The sequence below is a fragment of the Pygocentrus nattereri genome, chromosome 15 (genome assembly GCF_015220715.1).
Source record: "Pygocentrus nattereri isolate fPygNat1 chromosome 15, fPygNat1.pri, whole genome shotgun sequence".
NCBI lineage: Eukaryota > Metazoa > Chordata > Actinopteri > Characiformes > Serrasalmidae > Pygocentrus > Pygocentrus nattereri.
In genome coordinates, this window is record NC_051225.1 from 15,050,726 (window position 1) to 15,067,388 (window position 16,663).

At 42.3% G+C, this 16,663-nt stretch overlaps 1 protein-coding gene across 1 annotated transcript; it reads right to left on the minus strand.

Moving 5' to 3' along the window:
- Positions 1-5,115: 5,115 nt before the first annotated feature.
- Positions 5,116-13,763, minus strand: atxn1l (ataxin 1-like). The gene is made up of 3 exons (XM_017700626.2): positions 13,704-13,763; positions 10,122-11,272; positions 5,116-6,923 (listed from the first exon to the last, which is right to left on the minus strand). Exons 2-3 carry the CDS (start codon positions 11,145-11,147, stop codon positions 5,565-5,567), a joined length of 2,385 nt encoding a protein of 794 aa, XP_017556115.1. The 5' UTR covers positions 11,148-11,272; positions 13,704-13,763; the 3' UTR covers positions 5,116-5,564.
- Between the last annotated feature and the right edge of the window lie 2,900 nt (positions 13,764-16,663).

Consider the following 16,663-nt stretch of genomic DNA (forward strand, 5'->3'; position numbering starts at 1 on the left):
AAGAAAATTAAACAAAAAACAAAACAGCCCTAAGTAGTTCACAGAGAGGTACAAATATACAGTACAAATCTATTTTATTCAAAAAGGGTACAAATAAAAACGCAACAAAATATAGTTATTAATGCTTTGTAAAGTTCAGGTAGGTGTAGGGTAGTCTAAGGGAGCACTTTGGGTAGACAACTCTAAGGCTTCTGATAAGAATTAATACATATTGGTACGGCCATACAATATTAAAACTCACTATACAAAGTTCATACAACCTGGATTATACTTGAGGATTGAATATTACATACACATCATTGCATATATTTTGCAGAACTTTTTATGCATTTAAAGAAAGATGCCGTTTCTTTTTAAAACTGGTCACACGTCACATGAAAAGCAGTGTCACTTAGTGCCAAAAAAGTACAATGTCAAACTTGAAAAAGTACATAATTACTCCTTTGAAAACTTTAAACCGTTACAACCTCATGGTCAATCTCTATTACCTACTCTGGCCTGCGATGATGCCACGTTCGGTTCCCGGGTTCCACATAAAAAGAACAAGATGTATCATGACCTGCAGACTGAGGAAGGATCATAAAGCCTCTTGTAAAGAGTCACACAAAAAAAAAAAAAAAAATCTTACAAGTGATAGTACTGTTAATAAGAGAAATGTCGCAGATTCAGAATGTGAACATTCATCCTTCCCTAGCATACGGTCGGCACTGGACACAATCCACTGCCTCCAGTGACCTGCTCCACGCATGGATGGACCTCTCCTCCGTCTCAACAGAACTACCCAACGGGACATTTTCCGTCAAGCAATTTCTATGATTCATACCCAATGTTGAGGTTAAATCAGGGCAAATGCTGGTCTGAAAGGCCCTGCCGAAATCCTCCTTCACACAGCAGAGCAAAGCAGGTTCTTTACTTTGCCTTTGGATGAGATCAAAAACGAATCAACTACAACATTCAAAAAAAATGTACACTTCATACAAGAGCTCACATTGCGTACATTACAGATACACACTGTGAGCCAGCCAAAAAGGTCATGGTACAATCAGTGAGTGCGACTTCAACTAATTGTTACTGAACAAAATTAAATGCCATCCAACTTTAAATCCTTTATAGAGGAGAGTCAGGGATGACTTTTAAAAAAACAAAAAAACAAAAAAAAAAAAAAAAAAAAAAAAAAAAAAAAAGAGAGGCATGCTTCAGCTTTCCGCCCAAATCAAAACGGGTGACTATGGAGACATTGCCTCAGCATGAAATGATCAGCCAGAGTGAGGAGAAAGTAGATGAGTCACCCGTAAGCGTCATTCTATGGACAATGAATGATGCACATCTTAAGGCGTTATTGACAAGCTTGATAATATAGAAACCTTACTTTTATCTTCTATCTACACAAACATATACACAAGTGTCAATTGATTGTTTTACGATGGTTTCGCTTATAATTCAATATTAGAGGTTACTATGTAACCGATGGGGAGGGGGGGGGGGGTATAAGTGCAAGACATCTTTCATTTTTGTTTAAAAGGGATAGGGATATTATAGAGGGTGATTCGGTGAGACGTCAGGTAGGAGCAGACACACTTCTCATGAGATGGCAGAGCCACTCTGGAGTAAGATGAGTGTGTCTGATACAATTAAGCAATGGCGGAGAAACACCCTGGTGGACCATCAAAGGGAAGTGACCATTTCGATGGATTGTAATAGCACGTGAGAGCAGACCAGAGGGACTGCACACAGACTACAAGCAAGGATCGAGCGTTGTAATCGAACACAGACGAGATAAGACGTGGGGAAAGGCACAAACATAGCATCAACTCTTCTCAGGTACAGTGCACAGGATCAAAGCTCGGCCCTCGTTCAAACCATCTTCGCCCCGGAGCTGACAAGCCGGAGATGCCGAAGACGCCCGGTAAGGCAGTGCATGAGAAGACATGGAACAGTGAGGGCGTCAGTTCAAACACTCCAACGTACAGTAATGAAGCAACACAACAAATGAAATCAACTTCAAGTGACGTGACATAGTAGCAACATATCTCGCCGACTGGTAACAGGAGGAGGTAACTGGCAATGTGGACTGCACTAAGAACACAACACTAACCTGAGGAAGCTCCTCAAAAGAGGGCTACACATCAAGTTTAGAGGGGGGGGGGGGGGGGGGGGGGGGGGCAGATAAACATGAAGAGGGGCATCAACTTTGAGATGGACTGCATCAGCTGATGGTGTGTATAATACAAAAGAATAAGTCCAATTGCTTAGTAGGTAAACAAGGACACTGGTGCGAGAGCTAGATTGGAGCGTTTACTGCATAGCACATGCTGAAAGTGTACATCGTTCAGGTATTCCGTGTGTAAGGGTATTGCTTGTCTCAAAGGAACATCATACTTCAAAAACTGAATAAAAAAAACACACAGGTCTATCTGTTCAAACACACTGTTCATCTGAGCAGAATGACCTACCTAAATGTATCCTTGAATATGATTTGGTCACATGGCAGAACAGATCTATCCCGCCCGCAAAGGAATGAGATTATAGGACTGCTGTCTGTCCAGGCCAGCCATAATGGACCACCACTGCCCCTCTGGACAGCCCTGGCTTGCTGGCTGTCCATGCAAACAACACCCAGGCAGTGCCAGGGGATAGATAGGACACGAAAGGGAGAACCTGAACTAGGTCTGAGACTCAAACATATAAATAGCACAAAAGTAGGGCTCCATCAAACCATGGGACGCATCTCTGCGTGAACCAGCAAAGGTCACCCTACATCACACGCCTGAATTACTTGAAACACAAGACCACTTGAGAAAATACAATTGCTTAGATGCTTCTAAAGCACCAATAATAATAATCGAGTTAGAGCCCAGCATGGGACACTGGCGATGATCATCAATCAGTTCCTGGATACAACATTTTTATGTAAAAAAAAAAAAAAAAAAAAAAAAAAAAAAAAAAAAAATCAGAATTGGTAAAAATCATGTGATTGGTGTGCCAGTCGGATGTTCTCAATGAGGTCAAACCACCAGCCAGTCTACATATGAATATTAGTGGTAGAAGTTAATGCTACCTGCAGAACATAGTCATCATTGTTCAGATGTAAGAGCTACACACACAAAAAATATCCATCAACCTAAATAAATATTATTCTTCCTTTAAATCCATTTAAAGCTTATTAGGTTGAATATTTAAAAAAAAAAAAAAAAAAAAAACCAGTTAATGATGAAAAGTAATCCTGGCCCAAAAGGTATTACACTGCTTTTGCGAATGCATAACAATACAAATATCAGAGGTCATTTTACATAAACATAGAATTAATGGTTTCTCATCTAATGATGTGAGCAAATGGACAAACGCTTAAAACATTCGGAATCTTGCCATTTTCATGATTTACGATAAAGGGAATGTCAGGCTCTTATTTGGAATGCCTTTTCAAATAAAACCATTTTCTTTACTAAAAAAAAAAAAAACTTGGTCTAATTGCACTTAAACTTCATTTATCATCCATTTGAATTTGTTCAGTAACTAAATCAGTGTATGTAAAATGATACTGCAGCATTTTCTCTTGGCTAATTTGTAAACAGTGTCAACCACGCCTGTCAGTTTCTCACAAGCCCCCCTCCCCTTCCCCAAAAAGAAAAACCTCATTTTGAAACTACACAAAGTTTTCCCTTCATTAAAAAAAACTAACGTAAAGATCTGATTCCAATTAAAAGGTCAGTGTGAATCAACTATGAACTTCTTTATGTGCAATTACAAGACAGTTTTGAGAAAAATCACTCAAGAGTAATATTGCCAAGGACAGAGAAAGCAACCTACACTGTACAAAAGTATTAGAAAAAGCAAGGAAAAGAGGACTAAAACCCCTGCACAGAAGTGAAATCAAGCCTCTCTAGGAGGTGTGCTTAGATAACTGGGATCTACAACAGCAGCAGTGAAAACGGACGCCCGTATCACCGCCGAGATCCATCTCGAAAACAAACGCGCTGCTTCGAAAGGTCAACAACATGACCTACGAGACTGAAAACCTACATAGTAACTGTTAAAATATTGGTTAGAAAAAAACTAACAGAACTCAAGACAATAAAAATAACATGGTGCATCAGTATAGAACAAGTGGGGAAGGTTTGAGTCAAGGTTCTTCATACAGACTGCAGCTGTTGTATACATTAAATCTGTAACATTAAATCTGTAACACAGGAAATACAAACAAGCCAGGACTATTGCTTCGATTTTGGTTACTGTGCAGGATTTGCTTGAACCCAATGGTGGGGATTCCCTACTACTGGCTGAGGGCGTTCCATTGGGAGTGCTCCTGCACGCTCATAGTGACAACAGCGAATAGGCCAGTCGCCAGCAGCCAGAACCTGCACCACGTTTGGTCTTAGCTTGGATAGTGGGTGATGACTTTGGTGGACACCAGACATTTGTCTCCAGGACAAAGATATGACAAAATGATCAACAGTCAACGGCCAGACTGAGGAACATCTGGCCGTGAGGTACTATAGAGAGGCGGTTTTCTTAGGCAGGTCGCTGTGGGGAAACGTTTTCTACTCACTGATGCCGGGAAATCAACATGAAACTGGAATGCTGATTGAAAATAATACTAACTTAAAAAAAAAAACAAAAAAAAACAACAATAAACAAAAACGCACATTAACGCAACACACACTCACACACACAAAAAAAATGTGGCACAGGTAGAGCATGATACTGTGGACAGTGTAAACGTGACTGTGATACAACTGGGCCCATATCTAATCGTTCAGCCATTTCTAGATATTGATTGTTGGTTTGTTGATTGAGGAAGAGACATCAGGCAATCGCTCTCAAACTACAAACGACACCCCCTCAGCACAGCCGCCCTGATAAGATTCAGGGGCAGGGGCCAACGTGTAGTCATGTGAGAATGACGTGCCTCATGAAAAAACTAATAAAAACAAAAAAAAATTTAAGACATTGAAGTCTCAGTCAAAGCAAGAGCTCAGTAAAGCAATAGGGGAATTCGTCAAGATGAGAGAGAGCCTTCAGGCGTCCAAACAATCTATCAAGTAGGAGATCTTTTTAATATATATTTATATATCTCTATTTATAGATGTATACGTATATGTATTTATATATGTGGGATAAAAAACAGGCAGGATTGCAAAGATCCTATGGCTGCATCCCATTCTTACTCCACAAACCTTTCAATAGACATTTATTCAAAGAGCCGCGAGACATCTTTGTGTAGGTGATCGCTGCCGAACGTAACAATATTTTATCCGCAAAATAGGAACACAGACTGTGAAGGCTTTGGTAGATGATTTACCAGCTAAAGCAGCCAGTGCAGATGTTCAGTCTCGCCATCGCTACTGATGGCAGTGAACTGGCACTAACTAGACCAAGTGCTCTCCCTCAAGCCTGGAACAACTAAGAAAAAAGAAAAAGGGATGTAATCTTCTGATGTGTGCAAAATCTCAAAACATTCTGAGGCTACATTCTCTCTCCTGTTCCTTCTTTCTCATCTTCCCATTATTTGACACTTTCCTCCCGCCAAAAATCTCTCGCTATTGTGTCTCTTGCCACAGCTGTTGCTACTTCCCGGCATTGGAGCGCCCCTCGATGGACAGTTTGACCTCCTGAGGGATGAAAGAGGGGCGAGAGGAGCCTGGGGTGGTGGCCGGGGCTCGGCCCCCCTCCTCGCTCTTGATGGTGTATCTTTGGAAGCCGGGGGCAGACCAGCGCCTCTGGGATGCCCCCGCCGAAGAGGCAGCCAATGCCACCCCAGCCCGGGCGTGCTGCCCCTCGGTGTGCAAATAGTAACTGCTCTGGCTTCGCGTGTGCTCCACCGAAGTCCTGTTCGGCCTGGGGTGAATGTTGCTGTGTCCCAAAGCCCCAACTGTCATGGGCTCCTCCTTATCTGCCCTCTCTCGGTCCTTTTCCCTCTGGATGCGCTCCATCTTGAACTGGCTCTGAGGCCTGATATGCTGCGGAGCTGGAGGCCCCATGGGCTGTGAGGAGGAGGCCCCTGATGTGGAGTTGGCTTTGGTGGAAGTCCTAGCATGTATTGGCTGCTGCTGCTGCGACAGCGGTGTTGGCTTCTGCTGGGGTGCAGGCTGCTGCTGCAGAGTGATGGACACGCAAACGTCACCCACTTGGAGATGGTGACAGGTGAGGCCATAGAGCTGGGCTGTCCGTTCAGGGCTGCAGGACGACCAGCCCTGGCCAAAGACGAAGAAAGGATGTTCCGGGGGCACGTCAATGGTCACTTTGCTCTGCTGCTCCCCGACAGTGAAGTGCAGCGACACAAGGCCTGGTCGCTGCTGGCTGGCTCGGATGTCTACCACCATGCTCGAGTCAATCTTCAGTCCTCCGCTCATCTCAGCGCTACGAACAAAGTCCTGGGTTTGCAAGTCCTCCACGCGCTTCAGCTCCCCAGTAGCCAGTTGAATGATGGCCCCCTTCATGAAGTGTGAGGGGCCGGTGGGCGCAACGGGTGGTGGTGGTGGGAGAGTCTGGGTCACCACACTGCAGGCTGCAGGCTGCTGAGTAGGCAGTTCCACCACCTGCCGCTCCGGCAGGCCCACCGTGGCTGCAGCATCTGAGGCTTTGTGGTGCAACAGCGGAGAGGCTGCAGTGGCTGCAGCATCATTAGGCTGCCCTGGGTAGTGCTGAGGCTGCGGATGCAGCTGTTGCTGCTGATGGTGATGATAATCCAGGGGCACAAGAACCGGCTGCCCGTTTGCCAAGATCACAGCGTGGCCAGGCTGCACTGTCTGTTGCTGATGAGGTGGGGCTCTAGGATCTTGCTGGACCGCAGGGTGTGGGGCATATGCAGGCGTGCCCTCCCCCTGAACTTCTCTGTTCCTCAGTGAATTCTGGGACAGGCCATGCACGGTCTCCCTACGACTCCCATGGACCGGTGAGGCTAACCGCCCAACTACCTGCTGCACCTGTAGTAAAACAACCACTTTTAAAAGTTATCATTATCATTTTGAGGTGCCTTTCCTCAGAAAAATGCTTTTATCTTTACGGAACATACAAAGGCATGCTTAAAAACATAAATATCATCAAGTCCTATTTTACTAAGTGATGTACGATCCATCTCCTGCAATTTACAACCATTTCCTGATCATAGCTGATACCCCATGACTGCATGCACTCACAATAAATCAAAAAAGCAATCTCTGGCAATTTCTAAGAAGTAACCGTCTGACTGTTCATTGCTCAATCGGTAACACACCCAAATTACAGCTAATAAAGGAAGGAAGTGGAATAGAATGCATGGTGTAACGCAGGTTTAAAGAAATAAGGCAAAACTAGTGTTAGAATACTTTAAGTAAAAGGATCCAATATATTACAATAATGCTAATAATTCTAAATGAAAAAACACATGAAAAGTTGTGAGAAATTAGAAATTAACACTGGGTTATTATGCTCTATAATTTTACCATTTAAAATAAATAAAAATAGACCATATAGCTTTTAAGATAATGTTATGCTTTTCAATACAGCACACTGGACTGCTTACTGCAACACAGAAAGTCATCAAATCACCCATTTCTTCACAAATGACAGCATGTACTACCACAAATGTTAAAACATACTGCCACGTTTCATTTAGATTATCTTGGCAGGAGGCCAAAAGCAGTGACTAATACAATCTTTTTGACCTGTACCAAATTTAACCAATTTAATATAAAAACACTATATTTTACTTTACAACCCCAATTCCATTGAATTGGGACGTTGTGTAAAACAAACAAAAATAGAATATTGCAAATTGCAAACCCTATTCAACCTATATTCAATTGAATACACTACAAAGAGAAGATATTTAATGTTCAAACAGATAAACTTTATAGTTTTTGCAAAGATTCACTCATTTTTAATTTGATGCCTGCAACACGTTCCAAAGAAGTTGGGACAGGGGCATGTTTACCACTGTGTTACATCACCTTTCCTTTTAACAACACTCAATAAGCGTTTGGGAACTGAGGACACTAATTGTTGAAGCTTTGTAGGTGGAATTATTTCCCATTCTTGCTTGATGTACAACTTCAGTGGCTCAACAGTCTCTGTTGTCGTATTTTGTGCTTCATAACGTGCCACACATAACAATCCGGACAGTCCTTTTCCTCTTTGGCCGGGGGACACGACATCCATGATTTCCAAAACCAATTTGAAATGTGGACTCGTCAGACCACAGGACACTTTTCCACTTTGCGTCAGTCCATCTCAGATGAGCTCGGGCCCAGAGATGCCAGCGGCATTTCTTGGTGTTGTTGATATATGGCTTATATGGCTTTGCGTGGAAGAGTTTTACCTTGCACTTGTAGATGGAGCGACGATCTGTGTTCACTGACAACGGTTTTCTGAAGTGTTCCTGAGCCCATGTGGTGATATCCATTACAGAATGATGTCGGTTTTTAATGCAGTGCCGCCTGAGGGATCGAAGGTCACGGGCATTTAATGTTGGTTTTCTGCCTTGCCGCTTACTGGCAGAGATTTCTCCAGATTCTCTGAATCTTTTGATGGTATTATGCTCTGTAGATGATGAAATCCCTAAATTCCTTGCAATTGCACGTTGAGAAACGTAGTTCTTAAACTGTTGGTCTATTTGCTCACGCAGTTGTTCACAAAGTGGTGAACCTCGCCCCGTCCTTGCTTGTGAATGACTGAGCCTTTCAGGGATGCTCCCTTTATACCCAATCATGACACTCACCTGTTTCCAATTAACCTGTTCACCTGTGGAATGTTCCAAACAGGTGTTTTTTGAGCATTTCTCCACTTTCCCAGTCTTTTGTTGCCCCTGTCCCAACTTCTTTGGAATGTGTTGCAGGCATCAAATTCAAAATGAGTGAATATTTGCAAAAAACAATAAAGTTTATCCTTTTGAACATTAAACATCTTGTCTTTGTAGTGTATTCAGTTGAATATAGGTTGAAAGGATTTGCAAATCATCGTATTCTGTTTTTATTTATGTTTTACACAACGTCCCAATTTCATTGGAATTGGGGTTGTACAAACATCATTGTTTTTTGTAAATATATGTTCATTTCTAATTTAATATGTGCAACATGTTCCAAAAAATGGGACAGGAGCATATTTACTGCTGTGCAAAATTTTTCTTTTTAACAACACTCAAATGTTTAGGGACTGAAGATGAACTGAAGTTTTTAAGAGCAGAATTTTTTTTTGGTATAGAAGTCTATGGTTACAAAAGTCTTCAGCTATATAACCATACAGGTCCTTTATTGCTGAATTGAATTGTACACCTTTTCAGCGGGACAGAAAGCAGAAAGGCTGGTCTAGCAGCAGCACTCTCTTTATGCAGGCAGGCTGTTAAACATGCAGAATGTTTCTTGGCAGTCATGCTGAAACAAATGAAGGCATCCTTGAAAAAAGACGTTGTCTAGAAGGCAGCATATGTTGCTCCAAAATGTGGTCAGAGTTAATGATGCCACCACATGTGCACCAATTACCCACTAACACTAGCCCCATACCATGACAGAGGCTGGCTTTTGAACTTTACGCTGTAACAATATGGGTGGGTCTTTGTTTTTTGGCCCATAGAATGCAATTATTAATTCCATAAACAGTATCAAAGGTTGACATCTCAGACCACAGTATACGTTTCCACTTCGCAGTTAGTCCATTTCAGATGATCTTTAGAACAGAGAAGATGGCAGAAGATGGCATATATATCTCAATGCAGCTTGTTTTTATTTGCACTTCAGCTCACCTCACCTATGCCTCATTGACATTGAGGATATATCATAATGATTCATGATCATTAACTAATGATCAGTGAATTCAAATCATAATTCAAATGGAATTAAAAGCTAGAAAAACAAGCGGTAACATCAGCAGTCAAAAAAATCCATCCTAATGGCTGATTGATTGACTTGTTCATTTTAGTCACGCCTAACTAAAATCAAAAATAGAAAAAACCTATTAAAAAATCTCTCAATCAAAATAACTAACACCATTTTTACTTGAAAGTCTGCATGCAGAACCTTATAGCTAAGCGCAAAAAATAATGTAATGTACATGTTTCAAATGTACATGCAACCTTACACTAATTTCAATGCCCAAATATTTTAAAAATGGAAAACTTTTAAGAAAGAACTTGTTGAGATTATCCTTACCTCTAGGTCCGTGTCTGGCGTGCTACGTTGACCAGGTGAAGCTCTGCCCTCGTGCCTGAAGATCTTCAGGCTCCTGTCCTGCTGGGGCTCCAGTACAGCTGCTCCGGGGACTGCTTGAGGTGGCCGTGCGTTCCTGACCGCATAAACTGTGTCTTGGTGCGGCTCCCTGCCTCCGTGTTCCCTCTCCCCTCCGTTCACCTCCCTCTCTTGCTCTTCCCTCTGAGGTTGGACAGACCTGGTGCTGCCAGAAGGGTGATAAAAGACGGGCATTCCCCTCGGACTGAGCTCTGCTGCTGGCAACATCCCTACTGTGCTGAGCTGTTGCTGAGCTGCAGCCTGCTCGGAGGACAGCACCATTGGGACACCTCCAGGTGCTGCCACTTTAGCATATGCATGGGTAGACACCTGCTGCTGGGGTGGTGATGAGACCATGCCTTCTTGGATGACTGACGGATAAGGGACAAGATGGGAGACTGGGTGTGGCTGGGGAATTGCGGACTGTGGCGATATCAAGGGGCTGGGAACAAACCCTGATGGTACCGCGTAGGGAACAGCGGCAGCGTAATGGGAACTAACAAACTGCAAGGAGGAGTGAGGGATCGGTGTGTACCCGAGAGGAGGGTAGGGGATGCCAGGGTGCTGCAGGAGTGGGGATGGAACCGTGTAGGCAGGGGAAATGTGCACAGGGTGTAGGCTGTTTGGAGAGTAGCTGACAGAAGGGAGAGCTACTTTGTAGAGCATGCTGTACTGATCCACTGGTAGCCCGGCTAGGCTGTCTGCCCCCTCAACGCCATAGGGCAGACTAGGCTGAGTCCTCACCCACTCACCACTCCCTCCACCACCCTGAGGTTCTCCACTAGATCCAGAGCTTTGTGAGGACGGAGTTTCCTCTCCTCCACCGCCACCGCCTCCTGCGCTACTGCTGCTACTGTTGTTGTTGGGTGTGGAAGTGGCGGCATTGCTGACTGGAAGGTCCCGCTTTTTTGGAGGGAGGCACTCCTGGTTGCGCTCGTGGGCTGGCTTCATGGCGGTCCAGACTCGGTATAGGTGATATTAGTGAGCAGTGGATGTGGCAAGGCCTGATAGCCACACAGGCAGCACCACTGGAATCAGCTCTGAGAACTGCCCGCTGACCTCTTCCATCACTTTACCTAAACAAGCACACACATAGATTAGTGGCCTACATTCGCTACTGTAATTTGCAAATAGAGAACATGGACAAGCAAGTTTTATTAACAATATTATTGCACAGGGAATCGTTCTGATGCAATTAAATTAATTCATCCATCCATCCATCCATTTTCTAAGCCGCTCCTCCCTCAGGGTTGCAGGGGGGGGTGCTGGAGCCTATCCCAGGGATAATCAGGCAAAGGCAGGATACACCCTGGACAGGTCACCAGTCCATCACAGTGCAGACAGATAGACACAGACAGTCACTCACACACTCACACCCAGGGGCAATTCAGCATGTCCAATTGGCCTGAATGCATGTCTTTGGATCATGGGAAGAAACCGGAGAACCTGGAGGAAACCCACGCAGACACTGGGATTAAATTAATCCTAATATTCTAATTCATTGACAAGCTTTAGAAAACCAGAGTCTGTCAGGTTATATTTATTTTGCTTCAAATCTCAAAGATTGTACACCATGCCATCCTGAGACTACAGTCGTGCTACGCATGCATCTACACAACTCAAAATATATTCTGCCCATCCTAACTGTATTGTGCTATCACATGATGTTTTTCTCATCCCTGGATTTAATCAACAAACGAATAAAACGCACCTTTGAAAGATACACGTGCATGTCAGTTGGTGCAGTGCCTGCTGTCGGATTTTCTCAACAGCCAAGCGGCATTTGTATTCTGTTCTAAGAACCTCCAGTTGGGAAATACGTAAGTTCCTCAAGCGAAACGTCAAAAAGATCAAATAAGCCTTGCCTTTTTATACTGTACAGCCTGCTACGGTAATGAATTAGACTGTACATTAGATTTAGACTAATGAAATGTTAAGGAATATCAGATACACTATGCCTTTTTTAAACTATACAGCCTGTTCTTGTATTTAATTCAGTTGTATTTAGTGTAAATCTGTCAACCACGTCATTTGCAAGCAGAGAATGTGAACTAGTACATTTTTTTCTTAAGAAAACCGTTACAATAAATACACACCCACAACAATATTCAACACTATTATAACATTATACATACACACACATATCACTGTTGTCGGAAGAAAACCTTGTATTTCCATTTGAAAATACCCGTTTCCCTTTACATTGTGTGTAAATTTCATGATGAACAGACCAAAGTAAACGCCTCAAAACGACTTGGAAAGACGTCTGGTTCCATTGATGTACATTATAAGTAAAGTATGTTTTTTCCTTCTCCTGTAAAGTTACCATTTTGGAAATACTAGATTTTTTTCAGACAGCAGCGATACACTTGTAACAGGCCTATAAGCAGTGCTAAGCAATGTGACAACATGCATCGTTACCATGACTAATTAGCCTACATCACAACATACTTTTCCGAGCACATCATGGATCTCTGTACTTAAAAGCACTTTTCAACCACATGTTTGATTAAAATCAGATCATTACAAGTTTTGTTTATCAGATTTAGGGCAGCACAGTGTGTGAAATGTTGAATAATACTAAGCAGATTCACAGTTTTTGATAGTATTTTTAAAACGTGGCAATACTAGAAAAGAAAAAATACTGTGACATATCGTGTACTGTAAAAAAGCATTATGATTACATTTTACATGATGTTACATATCACCAATCTCTGCCCACAAGTGGCTGATGTACATATATTGAACTTTTGTTTGAAATATTGCAAAGTTTCATAAGATTAAAGTTATACTTTGATCATCTTGGCAGTAGAGCCTTTCGAATCATGTTGATTATGCGTGACTAAACTGGATTAACACATGGTAAAAAACTTAAAAGGGGCATCAACTACATTGCAAGTAAAATCCCAATTCCAAAAATGCTGGGATAGTGTATGAAAATGAACAAAAAACAAAAGCAATGATAATAATACAATCATTTTGATCTGTACTAACTATAACGTGAAACACGAACACTAACAAGCGCTAAGATGAACATAAAATTTAGTCTCATTCACAGTTTTATTCTACAACATTTAAATCCATGGTGGTGTCCAAAAGCAGTGAGAATTTGTGTAAAAGCTCGTTAAGAGCTCCTGGACCGAACCGTGTGGCTGAAACGGGCTTGGACATCACTCAGCCCGGAGACGGAGCTCGTTGAGTTAGGTTAGGTTAGCTAGCAAGACGGCGAACTGCACAGGAAACCTGGGGCGCTCATAAACATAAGATATCTGCGAATTACTCACGAAAACACACTTATAAAATTAACCAGCGCGCTGGAAAAAACATCCGCTGTAACTAATCCGACTAAAAAGCCAAGTATTTACATCCGCCTGGCTGGACGTTACCGAGGGCATTCTCGCTAGCCGTACCGTTAGCCACCCGCTGCTACAACGGCTAGCCGCCTCTATAACACCCACAGACGGGTTTTTCCGCCGGTATCGAGCTGTTTTCCACACGCGGACTTACCCCCGCATGTCATCGCGTGGCCCGTCTTCACGCTTTAGGCTTTCGGCGGCTCCATATAATAAATCAATGGTGAAATCAGGGCTGGTGATTTGTGCCCATTTCAGAGGCCAGCGGCCGAAACCCCAGCGGCGCTCGCGGATGACGTCAGGGCCGTAGTGCTGCGGTCCGGGGGAGCTGCGCAGTGCAGGATTCGCAGATTTGTAAGTCATGCGGCTGGAAGCGCTGTCCTGCTTTCAGAGCCACGAGCTACGTGTCGCAATAGTTTAGGAGTTTACAAAAAAGCGTAAGACGAGCCAGTCTCTACAACTACGAAGGCGTTTTAGGGCCAGTTACTCTAAATAAAAATAGTAGATTTCGAAAAACATCGTAATATTTCGAGGGAAAAAAGGGCTTCCTAGCTCCAGAAAAAAAGTTGCATTATTTTGACAAAAAACTTATATTTCGAGGGGAAAAAATCTTAATTTTTTGAGAAAAAAAGTAATAATATTTTGAGGAAAAAGTCATATTTTGAGCAAAAAGTCGTAGTATTTTGAGAAAAACATCGTAATATTTCGAGAAAAAAGAGCGTCCTAGCGCCAGAAAAAAAGTCGCAGTATTTTGTCCGGGGCCGGAGGTCCACTCACTCCTGTCTCTCTCTGTAGATCATTTTGGTCTTCATCCTCACTGTCTGTGAAACTTAATCCCCTCTTTGAATGGGGGAAGATGTAACCCCCGATAGCTGTGTGGAACACCATGCCTGAGGTTCTCCTTCAACAACACAGACAGACAGTTTCCTCTGAGCCCGCCTGGCTCTCTATTCTAGATAAACAGTTTCCTGTTCAGCCGTTTCAGCCGATTCTTACACTAATACCAGGCTGGTGCTGATGTGCAGGAGAGACGGGGAGGCTGAGTGTTTCTTTATGGGTGAATCGATATGAAAGATATGAAACTCCACCAACTCAGCTCCCCTCATTTAACACCAGGAGGTGCTGCTTCCCTTTTTAAAAGGCTTTGGCCACAATATTACTTTTTTTCTCGAAATACTATGAATTTTTCTCAAAATGTTGCGACTTTTTTCTCGAAATATTACGACATTTTTCTTGAAATATTACGAATTTTTTCTCAAAATAGTGTGACTTTTTTCTCGAAATATTACTACTTTTTTCTTGAAATACTATGATTTTTTTCTCAAAATGGTACAACTTTTTTCTCGAAATAGTAGGACTTTTTTCTCAAAATATGACTTTGTTTCTTAAAATAGTATGACTTTTTTCTCGAAATGTTACAACTTTTTTCTCAAAGTCTATTTTTATTTGTATTAAAATGGTGGCGTTTTTTTTTTTAGCTACACCATCTACAGTTTTCCAAGTGTCTCTCCTGTCGCAGAGTCCTAAGACAACAGCTTAGACTTTTTATACTATTTCACTGTTTAAATCACTGCTTTGATTTGTTCTGTGTAAAATAAGTAGCCCTGGGAGACAGATCTGCAAAACAATAAAGTCTAATAAACAACACTGTTTTTTTATTATGCTCAGGAGAAGTTTTGGCCTCCTTCACTCAATGATCTTAGACTGGACTTTTCAAAGCCATGAGCAAAACAGTCCATCTGACACTAGCGTAAATACATGTTACAAAATAAGAGTCCCACATTATAGAGTCAGTATAGTCACAACTGGAAAGTTGCAAGGTTATGGGGACGTAGTATCTCATATGTATGGCCTGGCATCCATTAATAATGACTTGCTGCCTCATAATCTTGAGGTAATATCTCATAGTTATAACTTTCTGTATTACTGAAATACTATGTCATAATTCTGACTTATTTTACCGCAATAATGAGATTTATACAGCAGTTAGTTCCAGCCACGCAAGCTGATTGGTTGAGAGGCGTTCTAACTGTGCTGATATTTCACCATAAATCACATTTTTTTTCACAAACATTGTATCACTCCTCTAAGATGCCATGGCTAAGCAACGACTTTGACAGCTGTAGGAGACGCTCAAGCCGTTTGAACGTTTTTACTTCTTACTTTGCCACAAACAGAAAATGGACACTTTTAAGATCACATTTGACCGACAGCTGATTTGGTCAGACTCTAAAGATGAGATGACACTAAATTCCCAAACTGTCAGTTGGTCTGTGTTGGAGCTGGAGGATGAACTGCCTGTGCAGCAAGTGGGCGGAGCTTGTTACTCTGACATAGCAACAAGCTGCTCATTAAGCAACTATAAGAATGAACTGAACATTAAAACATATTAAATGCCACATTCACGGCCCAGTTTATGAATTTCTTACTTTATTTATTTAACTGTTTTATTAAAACAGTAGAACCCTCGAGGAGTGTGTGATCGCCAATAACATCACGGCTGTGATGATCTACGGTGACGAAATCACAGCCGTGATATTATTTCACGGTAACACACTCCTTCTGTGTTCTACTGCTTAAACATCTCATCATTATGTCTTAAAATTTCACCTACTATCTCATAAAAATGACTTATTCTTATAATTTTATTCTCATACATATTAATTAGATTAAGAGACCCTTATTAGTCCCACAAAGGGTAAATTTCACCTCTGCATTTAACCCATCCATGAAGTGAAACACCACACACACACTAGTAAGCACACACACACTAGGGGGGCAGTGAGCACACTTGCGGTGGGCAACCCGATCCGCAGCGCCTGGGGAGCAGTTGGGGGTTAGGTGTCTTGCTCAAGGACACCTCAGTCATGTGCTGTCAGCTCTGGTGATTGAACCGGCAACCTTCCAGTCAGGAGGCTGGTTCCCTAACCTCCAGCCCATGTCGTATCCCATGATTATGACTTAGTGTGTCATGTATATTAAGTATTTCATGATAATGTCTTAGCATCACAACACAGTCAGAACATGGTTTCATTATTAGTACTAGTCTGTATAATATAGTAGTAGTAAACAGTACAGTTTTGGACTCAGCTTATGTCATTGTTGACACTTAAG

Excerpts from the sequence above, each read along its gene's own strand:
- atxn1l (XM_017700626.2), bottom strand. The coding sequence starts at position 11,147 with ATGAAGCCAGCCCACGAGCGCAACCAGGAGTGCCTCCCTCCAAAAAAG. Across the intron at positions 6,924-10,121 it reads CGCCAGACACGGACCTAGAG|GTGCAGCAGGTAGTTGGGCG; the intron begins GTAAGGATAATC and ends GTTTTACTACAG.